General features: G+C 46.7%; 2 protein-coding genes across 8 annotated transcripts in view; both read left to right on the forward strand.

Annotated features, from left to right (window-relative positions):
* Nucleotides 1–5,781, forward strand: part of LOC308327107 (stress-induced-phosphoprotein 1-like) — a 30,905-nt gene extending 25,124 nt beyond the window's left edge. Inside the window, exons 13-16 of one of the 4 annotated variants that reach the window (XM_080780272.1) lie at nucleotides 2,310–2,482; nucleotides 3,592–4,800; nucleotides 5,147–5,399; nucleotides 5,440–5,781. In XM_080780272.1, coding sequence (XP_080636398.1) covers nucleotides 2,310–2,482; nucleotides 3,592–3,664 — 246 coding nt within the window. In that variant the 3' untranslated portion in view covers nucleotides 3,665–4,800; nucleotides 5,147–5,399; nucleotides 5,440–5,781. Of the gene's footprint in view, nucleotides 1–2,309; nucleotides 2,483–3,591; nucleotides 4,801–5,146 lie in introns of all 4 variants that reach the window. The other 3 variants (XM_080780269.1, XM_080780270.1, XM_080780271.1) reach the window with 3 other exon arrangements.
* Nucleotides 5,782–8,296: 2,515 nt separating this feature from the next.
* Nucleotides 8,297–17,963, forward strand: part of LOC308326986 (zinc finger protein ubi-d4-like) — an 11,455-nt gene continuing 1,788 nt past the window's right edge. Inside the window, exons 1-9 of one of the 4 annotated variants that reach the window (XM_080780096.1) lie at nucleotides 8,297–8,341; nucleotides 9,769–9,914; nucleotides 11,100–11,210; nucleotides 12,524–12,687; nucleotides 14,133–14,216; nucleotides 14,868–14,952; nucleotides 15,406–15,456; nucleotides 16,053–16,250; nucleotides 17,187–17,312. In XM_080780096.1, the coding sequence (XP_080636222.1) occupies nucleotides 8,310–8,341; nucleotides 9,769–9,914; nucleotides 11,100–11,210; nucleotides 12,524–12,687; nucleotides 14,133–14,216; nucleotides 14,868–14,952; nucleotides 15,406–15,456; nucleotides 16,053–16,250; nucleotides 17,187–17,312 (997 nt within the window). In that variant the 5' untranslated portion in view covers nucleotides 8,297–8,309. Of the gene's footprint in view, nucleotides 8,342–9,612; nucleotides 9,676–9,768; nucleotides 9,915–11,099; nucleotides 11,211–12,523; nucleotides 12,688–14,132; nucleotides 14,217–14,867; nucleotides 14,953–15,405; nucleotides 15,457–16,052; nucleotides 16,251–17,186; nucleotides 17,313–17,963 lie in introns of those variants that run through there. The other 3 variants (XM_080780098.1, XM_080780097.1, XM_080780099.1) reach the window with 3 other exon arrangements.

Consider the following 17,963-nt stretch of genomic DNA (forward strand, 5'->3'; position numbering starts at 1 on the left):
ACAGTTTCATCCGCAGTCCTCACAGGAAACACAAAACGGAAAAACTGACAGTCAAACAGTGGAATACATTTACATAACATTACATACAGTAGGGAACACAACGTGAAAAAATAAATACACCTAAAATAAGATCATAAATGGTTGCAGCTTTGGTTTTCAAGCAACCAATATTTCAGATTAAATTTAATTGTAATGAAATGTAGCACACAGTCCCTTATACGCAGAGGAAGGCCATTCCATGCTGCTACACAGCCCTGTACTGAGAGGACATTTATAGAGGAAGGCCATTCCATGACGCTACACAGCCCTGCACTGAGAGGACATTTATAGAGGAAGGCCATTCCATGCTGCTACACAGCCCTGTACTGAGAGGACATTTATAGAGGAAGGCCATTCCATGACGCTACACAGCCCTGTACTGAGAGGACATTTATAGAGGAAGGCCATTCCATGAGGCTACACAGCCCTGTACTGAGAGGACATTTATAGAGGAAGGCCATTCCATGACGCTACACAGCCCTGTACTGAGAGGACATTTATAGAGGAAGGCCATTCCATGAGGCTACACAGCCCTGTACTGAGAGGACATTTATAGAGGAAGGCCATTCCATGACGCTACACAGCCCTGTACTGAGAGGACATTTATAGAGGAAGGCCATTCCATGCTGCTACACAGCCCTGTACTGAGAGGACATTTATAGAGGAAGGCCATTCCATGACGCTACACAGCCCTGTACTGAGAGGACATTTATAGAGGAAGGCCATTCCATGACGCTACACAGCCCTGTACTGAGAGGACATTTATAGAGGAAGGCCATTCCATGACGCTACACAGCCCTGTACTGAGAGGACATTTATAGAGGAAGGCCATTCCATGACGCTACACAGCCCTGTACTGAGAGGACATTTATAGAGGAAGGCCATTCCATGACGCTACACAGCCCTGCATTGAGAGGACATTTATAGAGGAAGGCCATTCCATGACGCTACACAGCCCTGTACTGAGAGGACATTTATAGAGGAAGGCCATTCCATGACGCTACACAGCCCTGTACTGAGAGGACATTTATAGAGGAAGGCCATTCCATGACGCTACACAGCCCTGTACTGAGAGGACATTTATAGAGGAAGGCCATTCCATGACGCTACACAGCCCTGCATTGAGAGGACATTTATAGAGGAAGGCCATTCCATGCTGCTACACAGCCCTGTACTGAGAGGACATTTATAGAGGAAGGCCATTCCATGACGCTACACAGCCCTGTACTGAGAGGACATTTATAGAGGAAGGCCATTCCATGACGCTACACAGCCCTGTACTGAGAGGACATTTATAGAGGAAGGCCATTCCATGCTGCTACACAGCCCTGTACTGAGAGGACATTTATAGAGGAAGGCCATTCCATGACGCTACACAGCCCTGTACTGAGAGGACATTTTGGCCCAATGTTGTTGTTTGCCGGTGCGGCACTTGGCAGTCTCCTCGAGTTGTTGCTCTGGTACTGATTTGTCGGGCTTCCGTTTAATGAATTCACTAAAGGCCGATTCATAGTCTGGATTTTCGGTGGTGAGGTGACCACCACCGCTCCGGTGGTGAGCTAGCTGACCACCGGTGGTGAGTAAAAACAGAGGGAAGGGCTGGAGCGGTGGCGGTGGTTTGCTCTTCACCACGGCTCAGTGACATCATGTTGTAGTTCAGTGGTCACCTCAGTGATGTCATGTTGTAGTTCAGTGGTCACCTCACCACTGACAATCCAGACTATGTATGAGCCTTTAGGGGGGGGGGGGGGCACAGACCATGTACGGTCTTGTATAATTATGACCCCAACCTGTTTTAAACTTATCAAAGGCTCCGGAGGAGGATGTTACAATGAGGATATGAGTGGGGCTTCCTGTCCTGTCTACGTATTCTGTCGTATCGGTATTCGGTACGATAAGATGGTTATCCATCGAGTTTAAGATCATGTTGTGTTTAACCCATTCTGAACGGGAACCCGTTTTGGTGTTGGCATCATGTTATGCTTTAGCTATTGAAAAATAGCAGACCTACAAGCTCATAGCGCGCCACCGAGTGGCGCGCTACGAGCTTGTAGGTCTGCTATTTATGAAAAATCGAAGAACGACTGACATTTTTAGAATCTGATCTCAGGTCAGAATGGGTTAATCAGACCAGTGTGTGGTCCAGTGGAAACCTCGTATGAATCTGATCTCAGGTCAGAATGGGTTAAACTGTATAATAATGATGTACAGGAGGCGACCGAGGGCATCCAGAGGTGTTTAAACTGTATATTAATATTAATAATGTACAGGAGGCGACCGAGGGCATCCAGAGGTGCATGATGAGCCAGGCGTTCCGTAACGACTCCCCGGAGGACGTGAAGCGCAGAGCCATGTCTGACCCCGAAGTCCAGCAGATCATGTCTGACCCCGCCATGAGGATGATCCTGGAACAGATGCAGAAAGACCCCCAGGCTCTGTCCGAGTACGTACCCCACACACACACACACTGTAGAAGGACCCCCAGGCTCTGTCTGAGTACGTATCCCCCCCCCACACACACAATGCTGTTGGCATTCAAAGAAACCAAGCGTAAGGCTCCCCCATATCTTCACAGATCTACAAGCTTGTAGATCTGCTATTTTTGAAAAAACCTTGAAAATGTGGCGCAAATCTTTCAATATATACTTTCAGAGCGAACGCTTTTAACTCATATCTTTGCTTTTTGGGGGTCCTTGACATGGAAATGTTTGAGAACCAGAAACATGAGGTGTTTCAGAAAACTGTCAGGATTTAGAAGACATTTGTAGAATCGGTCTCGGTTGAAATGGGTTAAGAGTCTGATAAAAGACTACATTAACCCGACTAACCCTTTTATCCCACGATTTTGTAACCCATTTTTCACCCCTGTGTCAATCATCTAATGTGATCCTGTGCTCTACACACCCTCCGCCAACCTAGTCCCCATATATGGGGGACAAGGGGAGACCAACCTAGTCCCCATATATGGGGGACAAGGGGAGACCAACCTAGTCCCCATATATGGGGGACAAGGGGAGAGCAACGGACTTGAACTCATGCTTCCTTCATGCCCGAGTGTCCAAGTTGCTCCTTTACCAACCAGGGAGTTTCCCTGGTTGGACGTAGCGCGTGGAAGGAACACGTTATTCCAACCAGTTCCTTTCCCCTCCATCAGGCGCCCCGGCTGGCCAGGGGGAGGCAGTTTAGTGACCAGGATTACTGCATGTTTTTTGTGAGGGTACCTACCCTAGGGGACACGGGGAGAACATTGTGAGGGTACCTACCCTAGGGGACACGGGGAGGACATGCAAACTCCACACAGAAAGTCCCTTTCGCCAACCCTGCCTTCGGGTATGGGCACTGATGACGCGGAGGAGGAAACACGACGCCAGCACCCACAGCGTCCTGAGCGGGAATATAAAGAATACTTTATTATAATAATAATGTGTGTCCTGTGATCCTCTCTCAGCCACCTGAAGAACAATAATATTAATAATGTGTGTCCTGTGATCCTCTCTCAGCCACCTGAAGAACAATAATATTAATAATGTGTGTCCTGTGATCCTCTCTCAGCCACCTGAAGAACCCGGTGATCGCCCAGAAGATCCAGAAGCTGATGGACGTCGGCCTGATCGCCATCCGGTGATGAGAACGGGACCCCGCCCCCCGCCACGCCCAATCAGCGCCAGACCTGGCCACGCCCATTCGCTACAAAATACCGTCTGGAACGACCCATACTGTACCGCTTCTGTTGTTTTTCTTTCTTTCTTTTTCTCCTAAACATGACATTTTAAGACTTTGAGCTTCTATCTTCGTGTTGGTCGTCTGCGTTTAGCCTCGCTGTCCTCTTCCTCTGTCCTCTTCTCTGCTTCGTCTGTCCTCTTCTCTGCTTCGTCTGTCCTCTTCTCTGCTTCGTCTGTCCTCTTCTCTGCTTCGTCTGTCCTCTTCTCTGCACCGTCTGTGTTTCGCTGTCTTCTTTTTTCTTGAAGGGAAATCTTAAAAAAAAAAAAAAAACTCTTCTGGACATTGTCACGCTATAGGTCGGGTTGTTGTTGTGGCGTTCGTTATATCTTCTTCTGCCACGATCTTCGACTCCAAGCGTTGGCGAGATGTCTTGGAGCGGTCGCTCGGTTGATTTAGAGTTTTATTAGGATCCCCCTTAGCTGGTGCATCTTCCTGGGGTCCACAACGACAACGGGACGGCCTCGGAGTTATGTTTGGTATCCATGAGATAATCTGCTCTCAAAGCGGTGGTTTCACCAGAGCAACGTGAAGCCTCTCAAAGCGGTGGTTTCACCAGAGCAACGTGAAGCCTCTCAAAGCGGTGGTTTCACCAGAGCAACGTGAAGCCGGGCTGTAGGTGAATATAGGGCGACCAACGCTTGGTAGAAACAGACGTGTTTTGGCCTTAAATCTCTGAATGAGGAGACGGTTTCTCTAATCAACGGAGCGACTATAGAGCATCCCAGTCCCGCCCCCTTTCATGACGACACCAGGCCCAGTCCCGCCCCCTTTCATGTCGACGCCAGGCCCAGTCCCGCCCCCTTTCATGTCGACGCCAGGCCCAGTCCCGCCCCCTTTCATGACGACGCCGGGCCCAGTCCCGCCCCCTTTCATGTCGACGCCAGGCCCAGTCCCGCCCCCTTTCATGTCGACGCCAGGCCCAGTCCCGCCCCCTTTCATGACGACGCCGGGCCCAGTCCCGCCCCCTTTCATGTCGACGCCAGGCCCAGTCCCGCCCCCTTTCATGACGACACCAGGCCCAGTCCCGCCCCCTTTCATGTCGACGCCAGGCCCAGTCCCGCCCCCTTTCATGACGACGCCGGGCCCAGTCCCGCCCCCTTTCATGACGACGCCAGGCCCAGTCCCGCCCCCTTTCATGACGACGCCAGGCCCAGTCCCGCCCCCTTTCATGACGACGCCAGGCCCAGGAAATGATTTCCAATACGTTTTTCCCTCATAGACATTTCAAAGCCAACTCGAGTTGGCTTTGTACAAGGCTTAAAACGTCTTTAAATAAATACTTTTTGAAAAGTCTATGAGGAAAATAGAACGGGGAATAATTTCCTTGGGCCCTGGTAGGGGGCGGGACTTGGCCCTGGTAGGGGGCGGGACTGGGCCTTGGTAGGGGGCGGGATTTGGCCCTCGTAAGGGGCGGGACTGCAACACTATTGATTTATTGGCTGATCATTTGGAGTTGGCGATCGTGGCAAAAGAACGTCTTATCACCACCACCCGGCTGGTTCTGCTTCAACATGTAAGATCAAAGTATAAAAGTTAAAAACATACAAAATAAAGATGAATTTTCTCCACAAGGCCTTTTTGGAAGTTGAATGAAAACAGAACTGTTACTTGAAACCAAACAGGAGAATGTATGTGAGGTTGTACATGCATACATATATTCATATGTATGTATTTAAGGTTGTATAATACATACATGTATAAATATATTCATATATGTATGTGAGGTTGTATATACATACATATATATAAATATATTTATGTATGTAAGGTTGTATACATATATATTCATATATATGTATGTAAGGTTGCATTTGGGCTTGTGTGTTATCAGGTGATAAATACTGTCACATCCATATATGGCTCTGTGACGCTGTTGCCGTCACACGGTTAAGTTGACGAAGAATTGCGATTTAATTGTCCTTTATTGGTGTTGGAAATTGGAACATTATGACTAGAAATTGCATTTCTTGTTTTTTTTGCCTTTGATGCTTCGTAATAAAACAAAATGCATAAATATGACGAATAGCATTTTATCTTTTTATTATAGATGTATTGCCATACTTAAAAAGTGAGGGACGTTCTACGAGTCTGGTCGGGTTTGGACTGAAACACCCAGGTTCTGTGAGTCTGTTCGGGTTTGGATTGAAACGCCCAGGTTCTGTGAGTCTGGTCCTTCTTCATCCAACACTTTATTGCCACGTCAACAGAGTTGATTGGAATTTGTTTCAGTGCACTAAAAACAGACATACAAAAACACACACACATTCACATCACATAATCAGACAGTAGAACACGATACAAAAATACAGACATCATATGAGGGAGACCAATAAATAAGAAGAATGCAAAACGTTACAATTCATGTTAAATAAATAGCAATTTCATTACAGTTCATCGTTTTACAAAGCAGCTTCACGCTGTAAAGTGCGAGTGAAAAGAGGGTCAGCATTCAGGAGGCGAACAGCCTCGGGATAAGTGCTGTTCTTAAAGTGGGAGGTGTTGCACTTTAGAGACCACAGACAGTCTGTTACCTGAGGATGAGTGCTATTCTTAAAGTGGGAGGTATTGCACTTTAGAGACCACAGTCTCTTACCTGAGGATAAGTGCTGTTCTTAAAGTGGGAGGTGTTGCACTTTAGAGACCGAAGTCTCTTACCTGAGGATGAGTGCTATTCTTAAAGTGGGAGGTATTGCACTTTAGAGACCACAGTCTCTTACCTGAGGATAAGTGCTGTTCTTAAAGTGGGAGGTGTTGCACTTTAGAGACCACAGACAGTCTGTTACCTGAGGATGAGTGCTATTCTTAAAGTGGGAGGTATTGCACTTTAGAGACCACAGTCTCTTACCTGAGGATAAGTGCTGTTCTTAAAGTGGGAGGTGTTGCACTTTAGAGACCACAGTCTCTTACCTGAGGATAAGTGCTATTCTTAAAGTGGGAGGTGTTGCACTTTAGAGACCACAGACAGTCTGTTACCTGAGGATAAGTGTTATTCTTAAAGTGGTAGTAATTTCTCTATTAGAGAATAACATGCCCGAAGCCAGGCTCCGCCCTACTGATTAGCATACAGTTGGTACCATTAGGAGAGATAACATGATGTTGGTACCATTAGGAGAGACAACATGATGTTGGTACCATTAGGAGAGATAACATGATGTTGGTACCATTAGAGGAGAGAACATGATGTTGGTACCATTAGGAGAGATAACATGGTGTTGGTACCATTAGGAGAGATAACATGATGTTGGTACCATTAGGAGAGAGAACATTAGGAGAGGTCATTTTTTTTATAAATGGGACCATCATTTTCCAAAAAGAATATTATGACATTTAAGAAATGAGACTTTAAACTAGTGACTGGAAGCAGAAAGTATTCATGACCATGTTTATTAAGGTAATACAGACTAGGTGAAGTTGGGCCCAAATACATGGACTTCTATGGGGCTATGGGGTTTTTTTTTGATCCAATGACAGCGCCACAACAGGCCATTATATGAACTTTCAGTAAATCCCGATTTCCTTAGTGGCTTCACAAAATATCTGTCTGACTGCCCCCTGCAATGAACTGAAAAAGTGCAGCTCAATTAATACATTTAAAAGAATATATAAATCTAAAATAATAGATAAATATAGAACATTATAAACCTAGTATATTTACTAATAATATTAGTGTGATAGTAAAGTAATATAACTATATAATAATCATAGATATATATAACATTCTTCTCATGTGCGACTCTGGATTCTGTGTGATCAAATCTGTCTTCTCCTGTGTATCTTTCTGTTTCCTTTTTTGTTTGTTTTTTTTGTTTTATTTTGTTTTCATGTTTTTTTTTGGTTTTTTTTTGTCTCTCTCTTCTGTTTGTTTCTCTGTCTGTTTCATGTTGAAGTGCCCTTGAGCAAGGCATTGAACCTCTACCATGAAATGTTATATGAGCAGGGCCTGGCTGCAGTGGCTGTAAACAAGTTCTTGAGCTTAGTCCAGTTACCCTGCAGGGTAAACATAGTACCTTTCCTTTCCTTAGTCCAGTTAACCTGTTCCTTTCCTTAGTCCAGTTACCCTGGGTAAACATGGTACCTTTCCTTTCCTTAGTCCAGTTACCCTGGGTAAACATAGTACCTTTCCTTTCCTTAGTCCAGTTACCCTGCAGGGTAAACATAGTAACTTTCCTTTCCTTAGTCCAGTTAACCTGTTCCTTTCCTTAGTCCAGTTACCCTGGGTAAACATAGTACCTTTCCTTTCCTTACCAAAATACCAACTTTCCATCATTTAGCTGGGGACCACCTGGAGCCCCCTGGGGACCACCTGGAGCGTTGTTATGTTAAACAGGGTATAAAGCTTTTTTAAAGCAAATAGCAGCAATCTTCATGCAGTCATTTGGGGACAAATCGCAGCATTTTCCCTTAAAACAAAAGAAAGAAAAATACTCAAATATAAAATGTGTAGACCTGCTTTCATGGACCTGGCTGCTTGTTTCTGTCAAACCAACCTGGCAACCAACGCCTGTCTGCGGCCACTAGGGGCGCCAGAGGGTGCCAGGTCGGTCAAGATGGCAGCTGTAGTGGAGAATGTTGTCAAACTGTGAGTGTTTATTTAATTATTGTTAAATCATTCATTCATGTCTTCACCTTCTTTAATGAGCTTCATATGCGTCTGGTACATGCACAGGACTGTTGCATTTTGGGACTTGTAGTTTTCTGTGGCTGATTGTTAACAGCAACAGCACTGACAGCTAGCCTAGCAACAACAACAGCTAGCATCATCATCATGTCGCTTCTTAAATGCCTCATCAGTGTCGCGTGTTGTTTACGTCACGTGACTTCACGTCAGCTGTTTCATTATAAGTTCATGGTCTTTATAAATGTTAACGACTGTATGTGCGTGCGTGCGTGTGTGCGTGTGTGCGCGTGTGTGTGTGTGTGTGTGTGTGTGTGTGTGTGTGTGTGTGTGAGAGAGAGAGAGAGAGGGAGGATTGCCCACCTGCCCCTGGCAGCTAAATAAAACATTAAGGGTTGCCCACCTGCCCCCTGGCATCTAAATAAAACACTAAGGGTTGCCCACCTGCCCCTGGCAGCTAAATAAAACACTAAGGGTTGCCCACCTGCCCCTGGCAGCTAAATAAAACACTAAGGGTTGCCCACCTGCCCCCTGGCAGCTAAATTAAAAAAGATTAAGGGTTGCCTACCTGCCCCTGGCAGCAAAATAAAACACTAAGGGTTGCCCACCTGCCCCCTGGCAGCTAAATTAAAAAAGATTAAGGGTTGCCTACCTGCCCCTGGCAGCTAAATAAAACACTAAGGGTTGCCCACCTGCCCCCTGGCAGCTAAATTAAAAAAGATTAAGGGTTGCCTACCTGCCCCTGGCAGCAAAATAAAACACTAAGGGTTTATATATATATATTTCTAGGTATAAGGAGGCCATGGAGCAGTGGTTTATTGCGAACTCAGTGAGCACTTACTATGAGACCTAGCAGATCATGTCTGTCTGTGTGTGTGTGTGTGTGTGTGTGTGTGTGTGTGTGTGTGTGTGCGTGTGTGTGTGTGTGTGTGTGTGTGTGTGTGTGTCTGTCCGTGTGTCCCCCCTTTGTGCCCATATATGGAGCTGAGTGATTTGTTTGTGATTGATGCAACACACTCCATATTTGGACGTATAGCTGCTTTGGGGACTCCTTATATGGTTATGGCTAAGTTAAAAACTTAACTTAAAAATAACTTCACTTAAAAAAATAATAACTTAAATAAAAATCTTAAAAAAAAACAAATATGTACGAGCTGCGTTCGCTTCCCGCGTTTGCGCGTCTTACTGGTATTTATATATTTCTAGGTATAAGGAGGAGGCCATGGAGCAGTGGTTTATAGATGTATTGTATATATATTGATATATATGTATATATATATGTATATATATATTTCTAGGTATAAGGAGGCCATGGAGCAGTGGTTTATAGATGTATTGTATATATATTTATATATATATGTATATATATATTTATATATATATATTTCCAGGTATAAGGAGGCCATGGAGCAGTGCCAGCGCTATAACTCCCGTCTGGTCTCTGAGCGTCGCGTCCGGCTGCCCTTCCTGGACTCCCAGACGGGCGTGGCTCAGAACAACTGTTACATCTGGATGGAGAAGAGGCACCGAGCACCAGGTCAGAGGTCACACAGAGGTCACACAGAGGTCACACGGGTGCATGTGCAATGCATTTCTCCTTTGGGAGAATTGCATTGCATTTCATTTCCTGGGCCACTCGTCGTTCTGAAAGGGGGAGGGACTGCGACGCTCTATAGAGCCACTAAACACAGTCTCTTTGTTCATCCACCTGCGATCTGAGCGGAACGTTCATTTTCCAATCAGCTGCTCCGGGCGGAGCGTTCATTAACCAATCAGCTGCTCCGGGCGGAACGTTCATTAACCAATCAGCTGCTCCGGGCGGAACGTTCATTAAAAGGACATTATATGTTTTTCAATAAATAGAACGCTAAATTACACGTTGGCGGTGCAGGATATCATTAAAACCACACCCCCACAGGGAGGGCAGTGCCCGGTGTCGTTCCACACCCCCACAGGGAGGGCAGTGCCCGGTGTCGTTCCACACCCCCACAGGGAGGGCAGTGCCCGGTGTCGTTCCACACCCCCACAGGGAGGGCAGTGCCCGGTGTCGTTCCACACCCCCACAGGGAGGGCAGTGCCCGGTGTCGTTCCACACCCCCACAGGGAGGGCAGTGCCCGGTGTCGTTCCACACCCCCACAGGGAGGGCAGTGCCCGGTGTCGTTCCACACCCCCCACAGGGAGGGCAGTGCCCGGTGTCGTTCCACACCCCCACAGGGAGGGCAGTGCCCGGTGTCGTTCCACACCCCCACAGGGAGGGCAGTGCCCGGTGTCGTTCCACACCCCCACAGGGAGGGCAGTGCCCGGTGTCGTTCCACACCCCCACAGGGAGGGCAGTGCCCGGTGTCGTTCCACACCCCCACAGGGAGGGCAGTGCCCGGTGTCGTTCCACACCCCCACAGGGAGGGCAGTGCCCGGTGTCGTTCCACACCCCCCACAGGGAGGGCAGTGCCCGGTGTCGTTCCACACCCCCACAGGGAGGGCAGTGCCCGGTGTCGAGTCGGTCGGACCCACGGTCCGGAACCGCCACTAAAAGGCCCGGGCTCCATATATCTCCATATATGGAGCTGGCCTGTTCTGACAACACTCCATATTTAGGCATGCCCGACACAGAACTCCATATATGGGCATAAAAGGGACACATACAGACGGGTGGAACGGGTACTGGAAGTTACCATTGTGTGGTGAATTGATGATGATGCCGATGATGATGTCATCATGTAGGCGTGGCTCCGGGGCAGCTGTACACCTACCCATCCCGCAGGTGGCGTAAGAAACGGCGAGCACACCGACCTCCAGACGACCCCAGACTCACCTTCCCCCCGCTCAAAACAGGTACGACCTCCGACCCTAACCCTCAAAACAGGTACTACCTAGAGCTGCTCCTCCTGGATCACATTTAGAAAGGAGATCTCATGAGATCTGAATCTAGATCTGGAACAATGTTTTCCATGAATTGTGCAGCACTGTCTTGGTTTGTGTTTTCATGTCGGTAGAAGTGGATCTATTGTTGAACTAGAACTGCACTCTGCCGAGTGCATACTTGCTTGTTGCACACTAGTAGGCCATAAATGGCCAAGAAGTGCGCAAGCAGAGCGTGCAAGTATTTTCGACCGCTGTAAACTGTGTAATCTCAGTATCTCTGTGAAGGAACGTTTGAAATGTCTAATTATTAGGTGTAACTATTTGCTACCTATCTACTTTATGCATGTAAACACCTAGTATTATTATGTATGGTTCAAGTTTCTATAATGTTGTTTCATAATGTTGTTGTATTACTTACGTCATCATTGAGAGCAGTTATACATTACTATATAGAGTATGTAGTTGTAAGTTGATTAGCGGTATACTGTGGTTACTTTGCGCCAAAAACCGTGCCAGCCAACCCGCCACTTGATGCGTATGCAAATAAAACAGCAGATTTGTGCCTGGTTTGCTGGGACCAGATTACATAAATGACCATATTTCTTACCCAGCAAACCAGGCACAAATTTGCTGTTTTATTTGCATACGCATCAAATGGCGGGTTGGCTGGCACGGTGCACACAGACCGCGCGAAATTATTACTTGCGCGCTCTGCTTGCGCAAGTAACAAGGTGTTTTCTGATTGGTAGAAGTGGATCTATTGTTGAACTAGAACTGCACTCTGCCGAGTGCATACTTGCTTGTTGCACACTAGTAGGCCATAAATGGCCAACTAATGCGCAAGCAGAGCGCGCAAGAAAAGCAGCAAATCTGTGCCTGGTTTGCTGGGACCAGATTACACAGATGTCCATTTTTCTTACGTCATCATTGAGAGCTAGTCATACATATACACACCACGTACTCTGGTATACATACGTATACATATACATATACTATATAGAGTATGTAGTTGTAATTTGATTAGCAGTATACTGTGGTTACTTGGTGCCAAAAAGTGACAGCCGTCAACCATTTTTTTGTGTATGCAAATCTGTGTCATCTGTGTAATCTGGTCCCAGCAAACCAGGCACAGATTTGCTTACACAGAAAAGTGGTTGACGGCTGTCACGTTGAAGAGACCGGGCGAAATTATTACTTGCGCGCTCTGCTTGCGCAAGTAACAAGGTGTGATCTGATTGGTAGAAGGGGATGTGTTGTTGAACAAGGTGTGTTCTGATTGGCAGACGGGGACCTGGGGCTGAAGAAAGAGGCGTCGTCGTCTGCGGACGGCAGCAGCCTGGAGGCGTTGCTGAAAGGAGACTCAGTGGAGCTCAGAGCCACCGATGAAGACTCCAACACCAGCACAGACTGCACTGGAGCCGGGAGCACCGCATCACGGATCAGAAAGGTACTGTTTCTTTCACCTCAGAAATATTGCAAAACTCCGGTCCATCATCTCCCACTCTGAGCTAGAACTGTCCGTACACGCATTTATATCTTCCAGGTTAGACTACTGTAATTCACTCTTCACTTGTCTCAACAAAACATCCATCGACAAACTGCAACTGGTTCACAATGCAGCTGCCAGATTACTCACCAGGTCAAAAAAGTCATGTCACATCACACCCATTCTAGCCTCACTACATTGGCTCCCAGTACAATATAGAATACATTTCAAAATCCTCACTTTCACCCACAATGCACTCCACGGCCAAGCCCCTGCCTACATCACCGAACTGATTCAACCCTACACAACCACACGTTCACTTCCGATCAGCCGATCAGCACCTCCTCGTGGTCCCCAGGACCAGATTAAAAACAAAGGGTGACCGAGCCTTTGAAGTGACAGCTCCCAGGCTGTGGAACGCCCTCCCCCTGGACCTAAGAACTGTCCTTCCTGAGGCCTCTTTTAAAAAACAATTGAAAACGTTCTTGTTCAGACAGGCTTTTGGTCACCTATAATCACTTGATTTTCTGCTGTTTGTGTTTTTATCTGTGTGTTCTTATTGTCCTTTTTGATGCTAGTTTTTCACTGTTTACTCTGTGATAATGGCTGCCTGCTGTTGTTATAGTTTTATTTTTGTACTATTGTAAAGCACCCTGTGCACTCGTGCTGAGAAGGGTGCTATATAACCCATTCTGACCGGGCACCCATTTTGGTGTTAGCATCATGTTATGCTTTACCTATTGAAAAATAGCAGATCTACAAGCTCATATCGCGCCACCGAGTGGCGCGATACGAGCTTGTAGGTCTGCTATTTTTGAAAAATTCGAAGAACGACTGACATTTTTAGAATCTGATCTCAGGTCAGAATGGGTTCATCAGACCAGTGTGTGTCCAGTGGAAACCTCGTATGAATCTGATCTCAGGTCAGAATGGGATAAATAAAGGTCATTCATTCATTCATGTAGCAGAGCACCGCATCACGGATCAGAAAGGTATTGAGAGCCCCGCCCCCTCTGCGCTGTAGTTACTCCCACTCCTTTTAGCCAAATGCGAACGGAAATAAAAGCCTGGGTACCGAGGCTACATCAAAATAAAAGCCTTGGTGCTGTGTATGTGTGTGTGCATGCGTGCGTGTATGTGTGTGTATGTGTGTGTGTGTGTGTGTGTGTGTGTGTGCGTGTGTGTGTGTGTGTGTGTGTGCGTGCGTGCGTGTGTGCGTGCGTGCGTGCGTGCGTGCGTGCGTGCGTGCGTGCGTGCGTGCGTGCGTGCGTGCGTGCGTGCGTGCGTGCGTGCGTGCGTGCGTGCGTGCGTGCGTGCGCGTGCGTGTGTGCGTGCATGTATGTGTGTGCGTGCGTGCGTGCGTGCGTGCGTGCGTGCGTGCGTGCGTGCGTGCGTGCGTCCTACAGAAGGTGGTGGAGGACCAGAAGGACGAGGATGATGAAGACTATGATGAAGATCCTCCAAAGAGAAGAGGCAAAGGAAAGGGAAAGGTACACATTTAACCTTTGACCTTTACCCAGAGCCATCTTTTAGAAGAGTTAGGTTAGGACATTGAGGGGGCAGAAACTGAGCGCTGCTCATGCAGCCTGAACTGAGACAAGCTGGAGTCGGAAATACATTGTTTTCCAACGAGGGCGGCGCAAATAAGAGCTATTTTAGGCCTGTGTGCAACATGACAACTGTTTTAACCCATTCTGAACGGGAACCCCTTTTGGTGTAAGCATTATTTTATGCTTTAGCTATTGAAAAATAGCAGACCTACAAGCTCGTAGCGCGCCACTCGGTGGCGCGCTACGAGCTTGTAGGTCTGCTATTTTTTTTAAATCGATGAGCGACTGACATTTTTAGAGTCTGATCTCAGGTCAGAATGGGTTCATCAGACCAGTGTGTGTCCAGTGGAAACCTCGTATGAATCAATCTGATCTCAGGTCAGAATGGGTTAAAGACCCTTAAACATGACCATCAGGTCTTATTGTTATATAAGGAGGTATCATTTACAGTACAGTGTCTATGAGGTGACGGTACTTCTTTAGACACCCTGGAGTCGTCTTTGTATTAACTTTGTATTTTGGGTTTCTTTCCTGGAGGAGGCGGAGTCAACAGAAATCATGTCGTTTGATTGGTTTGTCGTATCGTTCCAGGGCCGAGGGGGCGGAGTCGGCAGAAGTCGGAAGAAAACGGATTCGTCGGCTGTGGAAGACCGAGACAAACCCTACGCCTGTGACAGTGAGTCTACAAGGGGCGGGGCTTAAACGGTCCGTCACCCCTTTAGGGGCGGGGCTTAAACCGTCCGTCATCCCTTTAGGGGCGGGGCTTAAACTGTCTTCATCCTTTTAACCACTTTGACACTTTGACAGATGCTTTTTTCTCTGTTTTCTGTGTCTGTCTTTTTTTCTATCTCTCTCTCTCTCTCTCTCTCTCTGCCTCTCTCTCTCTCTCTCTCTCTCTGCCTCTCTCTCTCTCTCTCTCTCTGTCTGCCTCTCTCTCTCTCTGCCTCTCTCTCTCTCTCTCTCTCTCTGCCTCTCTCTCTCTCTCTGTCTCTCTCTCTCTCTCTCTCTCTCTGCCTCTCTCTCTCTCTCTCTCTGTCTGCCTCTCTCTCTCTCTGCCTCTCTCTCTCTCTCTCTCTCTCTGCCTCTCTCTCTCTCTGTCTCTCTGCCTCTCTCTGTCTCTCTCTTCCAGACTCTTTAAAACAAAAGGGTCATATTTCCAAACCTTCCATACCTGAAAGAGGTATATTTCTACCTTTCTCTTTTCCTCTATAGGTGTGTGTGTGTGTGTGTGTGTGTGTGTGTGTGTGTGTGTGTGTGTGTGTGTGTGTGTGTGTGTGTGTGTGTGTGTGTGTGTGTGTGTGTGTGTGTGTGTGTGTGTGTGTGTGTGTGTGCGTGCGCGTGCGTGTGTGCGTGCATGCCTATATTACTACACTTTCCCCAGCCTCAGTCTTATTTAGCAAAGAGTAAAATGTCATTCAGATACTGTTGAATGGTGCATTCATATAGCGCTGGCATCAGTTTGCTTGTTTTTGGTGTTTTTTTCGGTATTTTTGGCGTCAGTGTGTAGTTCTACTGCTAGTTGTAGTTCTACTGCTAGTTGTAGTTCTACTGCTAGTTTTCATACTTGTTGTATTTCTGTGTTTTTGGTGTCAGTGTGTAGTTCTACTGCTAGTTGTAGTTCTGCTGGTAGTTGCAGTTATACTGGTAGTTGTAGTTCTGATGGTAGTTGTAGTTCTACTGGTAGTTGCAGTTATACTGGTAGTTGTAGTTCTACTGGTGGTTGTAGTTCTACTGGTAGTTTTCATACATGTTGTATTTGGGTGTTTTTGGCGTCAGTTTGCGGGAAGCGCTACAAGAACCGACCCGGCCTCAGCTACCACTACGCCCACTCCCACCTGGGAGACCCGCCTCCCCCGAAGGAAGGACACGCCCACCTGGGAGGCCCGCCTCCCCCGAAGGAAGGACACGCCCAGGAGGAGGAGGAGGAGGAGGAGGAGCCTGCCCCGCCCCCCCCGGCGGCTGACCAACCGAAACGTACGTAGATCTCCGAACGCATCTGCGAGCTTAAGAGGGCACTTTTCACAGCGAAAATAGCAGATCTACAAGCTCTCTGTGACGCGTTGAGAGCTTGCAGATCGGGGCGCAAACACAGCACTCTTTAGTTAGTGGAAACTAGTGTAACGACATGGATTTATCAACACTTTGTTCAATGCAAAGACATTGTGTTCAAGTTCAGGAGACTTGGATTTATCAACACTTTGTTCAATGCAAAAATACTGTGTTCAAGTTCAGGAGACTTGGATTTATCAACACTTTGTTCAATGCAAAAACACTGTGTTCAAGTTCAGGAGACTTGGATTTATCAACACTTTGTTCAATGCAAAAACACTGTGTTCAAGTTCAGGAGACTTGGATTTATCAACACTTTGTTCAATGCAAAAACACTGTGTTCAAGTTCAGGAGACTTGGATTTATCAACACTTTGTTCAATGCAAAAACACTGTGTTCAAGTTCAGGAGACTTGGATTTATCAACACTTTGTTCAATGCAAAAATACTGTGTTCAAGTTCAGGAGACTTGGATTTATCAACACTTTGTTCAACGCAAAAACACTGTGTTCAAGTTCAGGAGACTTGGATTTATCAACACTTTGTTCAATGCAAAGATACTGTGTTCAAGTTCAGGAGACTTGGATTTATCAACACTTTGTTCAATGCAAAAATACTGTGTTCAAGTTCAGGAGACTTCGGGGGAGAAAAAAAGGAATTCTCCTGAACGCTGCCTTCCTTCTGGCGTGGCATGGAGAAGAGAGGAAGGGCTTTTAGCATTTCTTTCACCATGTAGTAAACGCTGCATTCATGGTCTGGAGAGGGCAGTTGTTTTACAGACGGGTAAAAGGGCAGATGGTCTCTCTCTCTCTCTCTCTCTCTCTCTCTGGTATGTAATGTATTGTCTATGTCTCTCGCCCAGGGAGAGGCCCAGATGGTCTGGCTCTTCCTAACAGATACTGTGACTTCTGTCTGGGAGACTCTGACAACAACCTGAAGACCGGCCAATCAGAGCAGCTGGTGTCCTGCTCCGACTGTGGACGATCAGGTAGGCAATCCCCTGATTAGGCAATGCCTCATTACCATAATATACCTCATTACCATGTAGGCAATGCCTCATTACCATAATATACCTCATTACCATGTAGGCAATAACTCAATACCTCATTACCATGTAGAATATACCTCATTACCATGTAGGCAATAACTCAATACCTCATTACCATGTAGACAATGCCTCATTACCATAATATACCTCATTACCATGTAGGCAATGCCTCATTACCATAATATACCTCATTACCATGTAGGCAATAACTCAATACCTCATTACCATGTAGAATATACCTCATTACCATGTAGGCAATAACTCAATACCTCATTACCATGTAGACAATGCCTCATTACCATAATATACCTCATTACCATGTAGGCAATACCTCATTACCATGTAGGCAATGCCTCATTACCATGTAGACGAGTAAGACGCGCAAACGCGGGAAGTGAACGCAGATCGTAAATTGCAATAACAATTCACTATGACTCAGCCATAACCATATAAGGAGACCCCAAAGCAGCTATACGTCCAAATATGGAGTGTGTTGCATCAATGACAAACAAATCACTCAGCTCCATATATGGGCACAAAGGGGGGACGGACACACACACAGACATTATCTGCTAGGTCTCATAGTAAGTG

This window comes from Protomyctophum bolini (genome assembly GCF_963924005.1).
Source record: "Protomyctophum bolini genome assembly, chromosome: 13".
Taxonomy (NCBI): Eukaryota; Metazoa; Chordata; class Actinopteri; order Myctophiformes; family Myctophidae; genus Protomyctophum; species Protomyctophum bolini.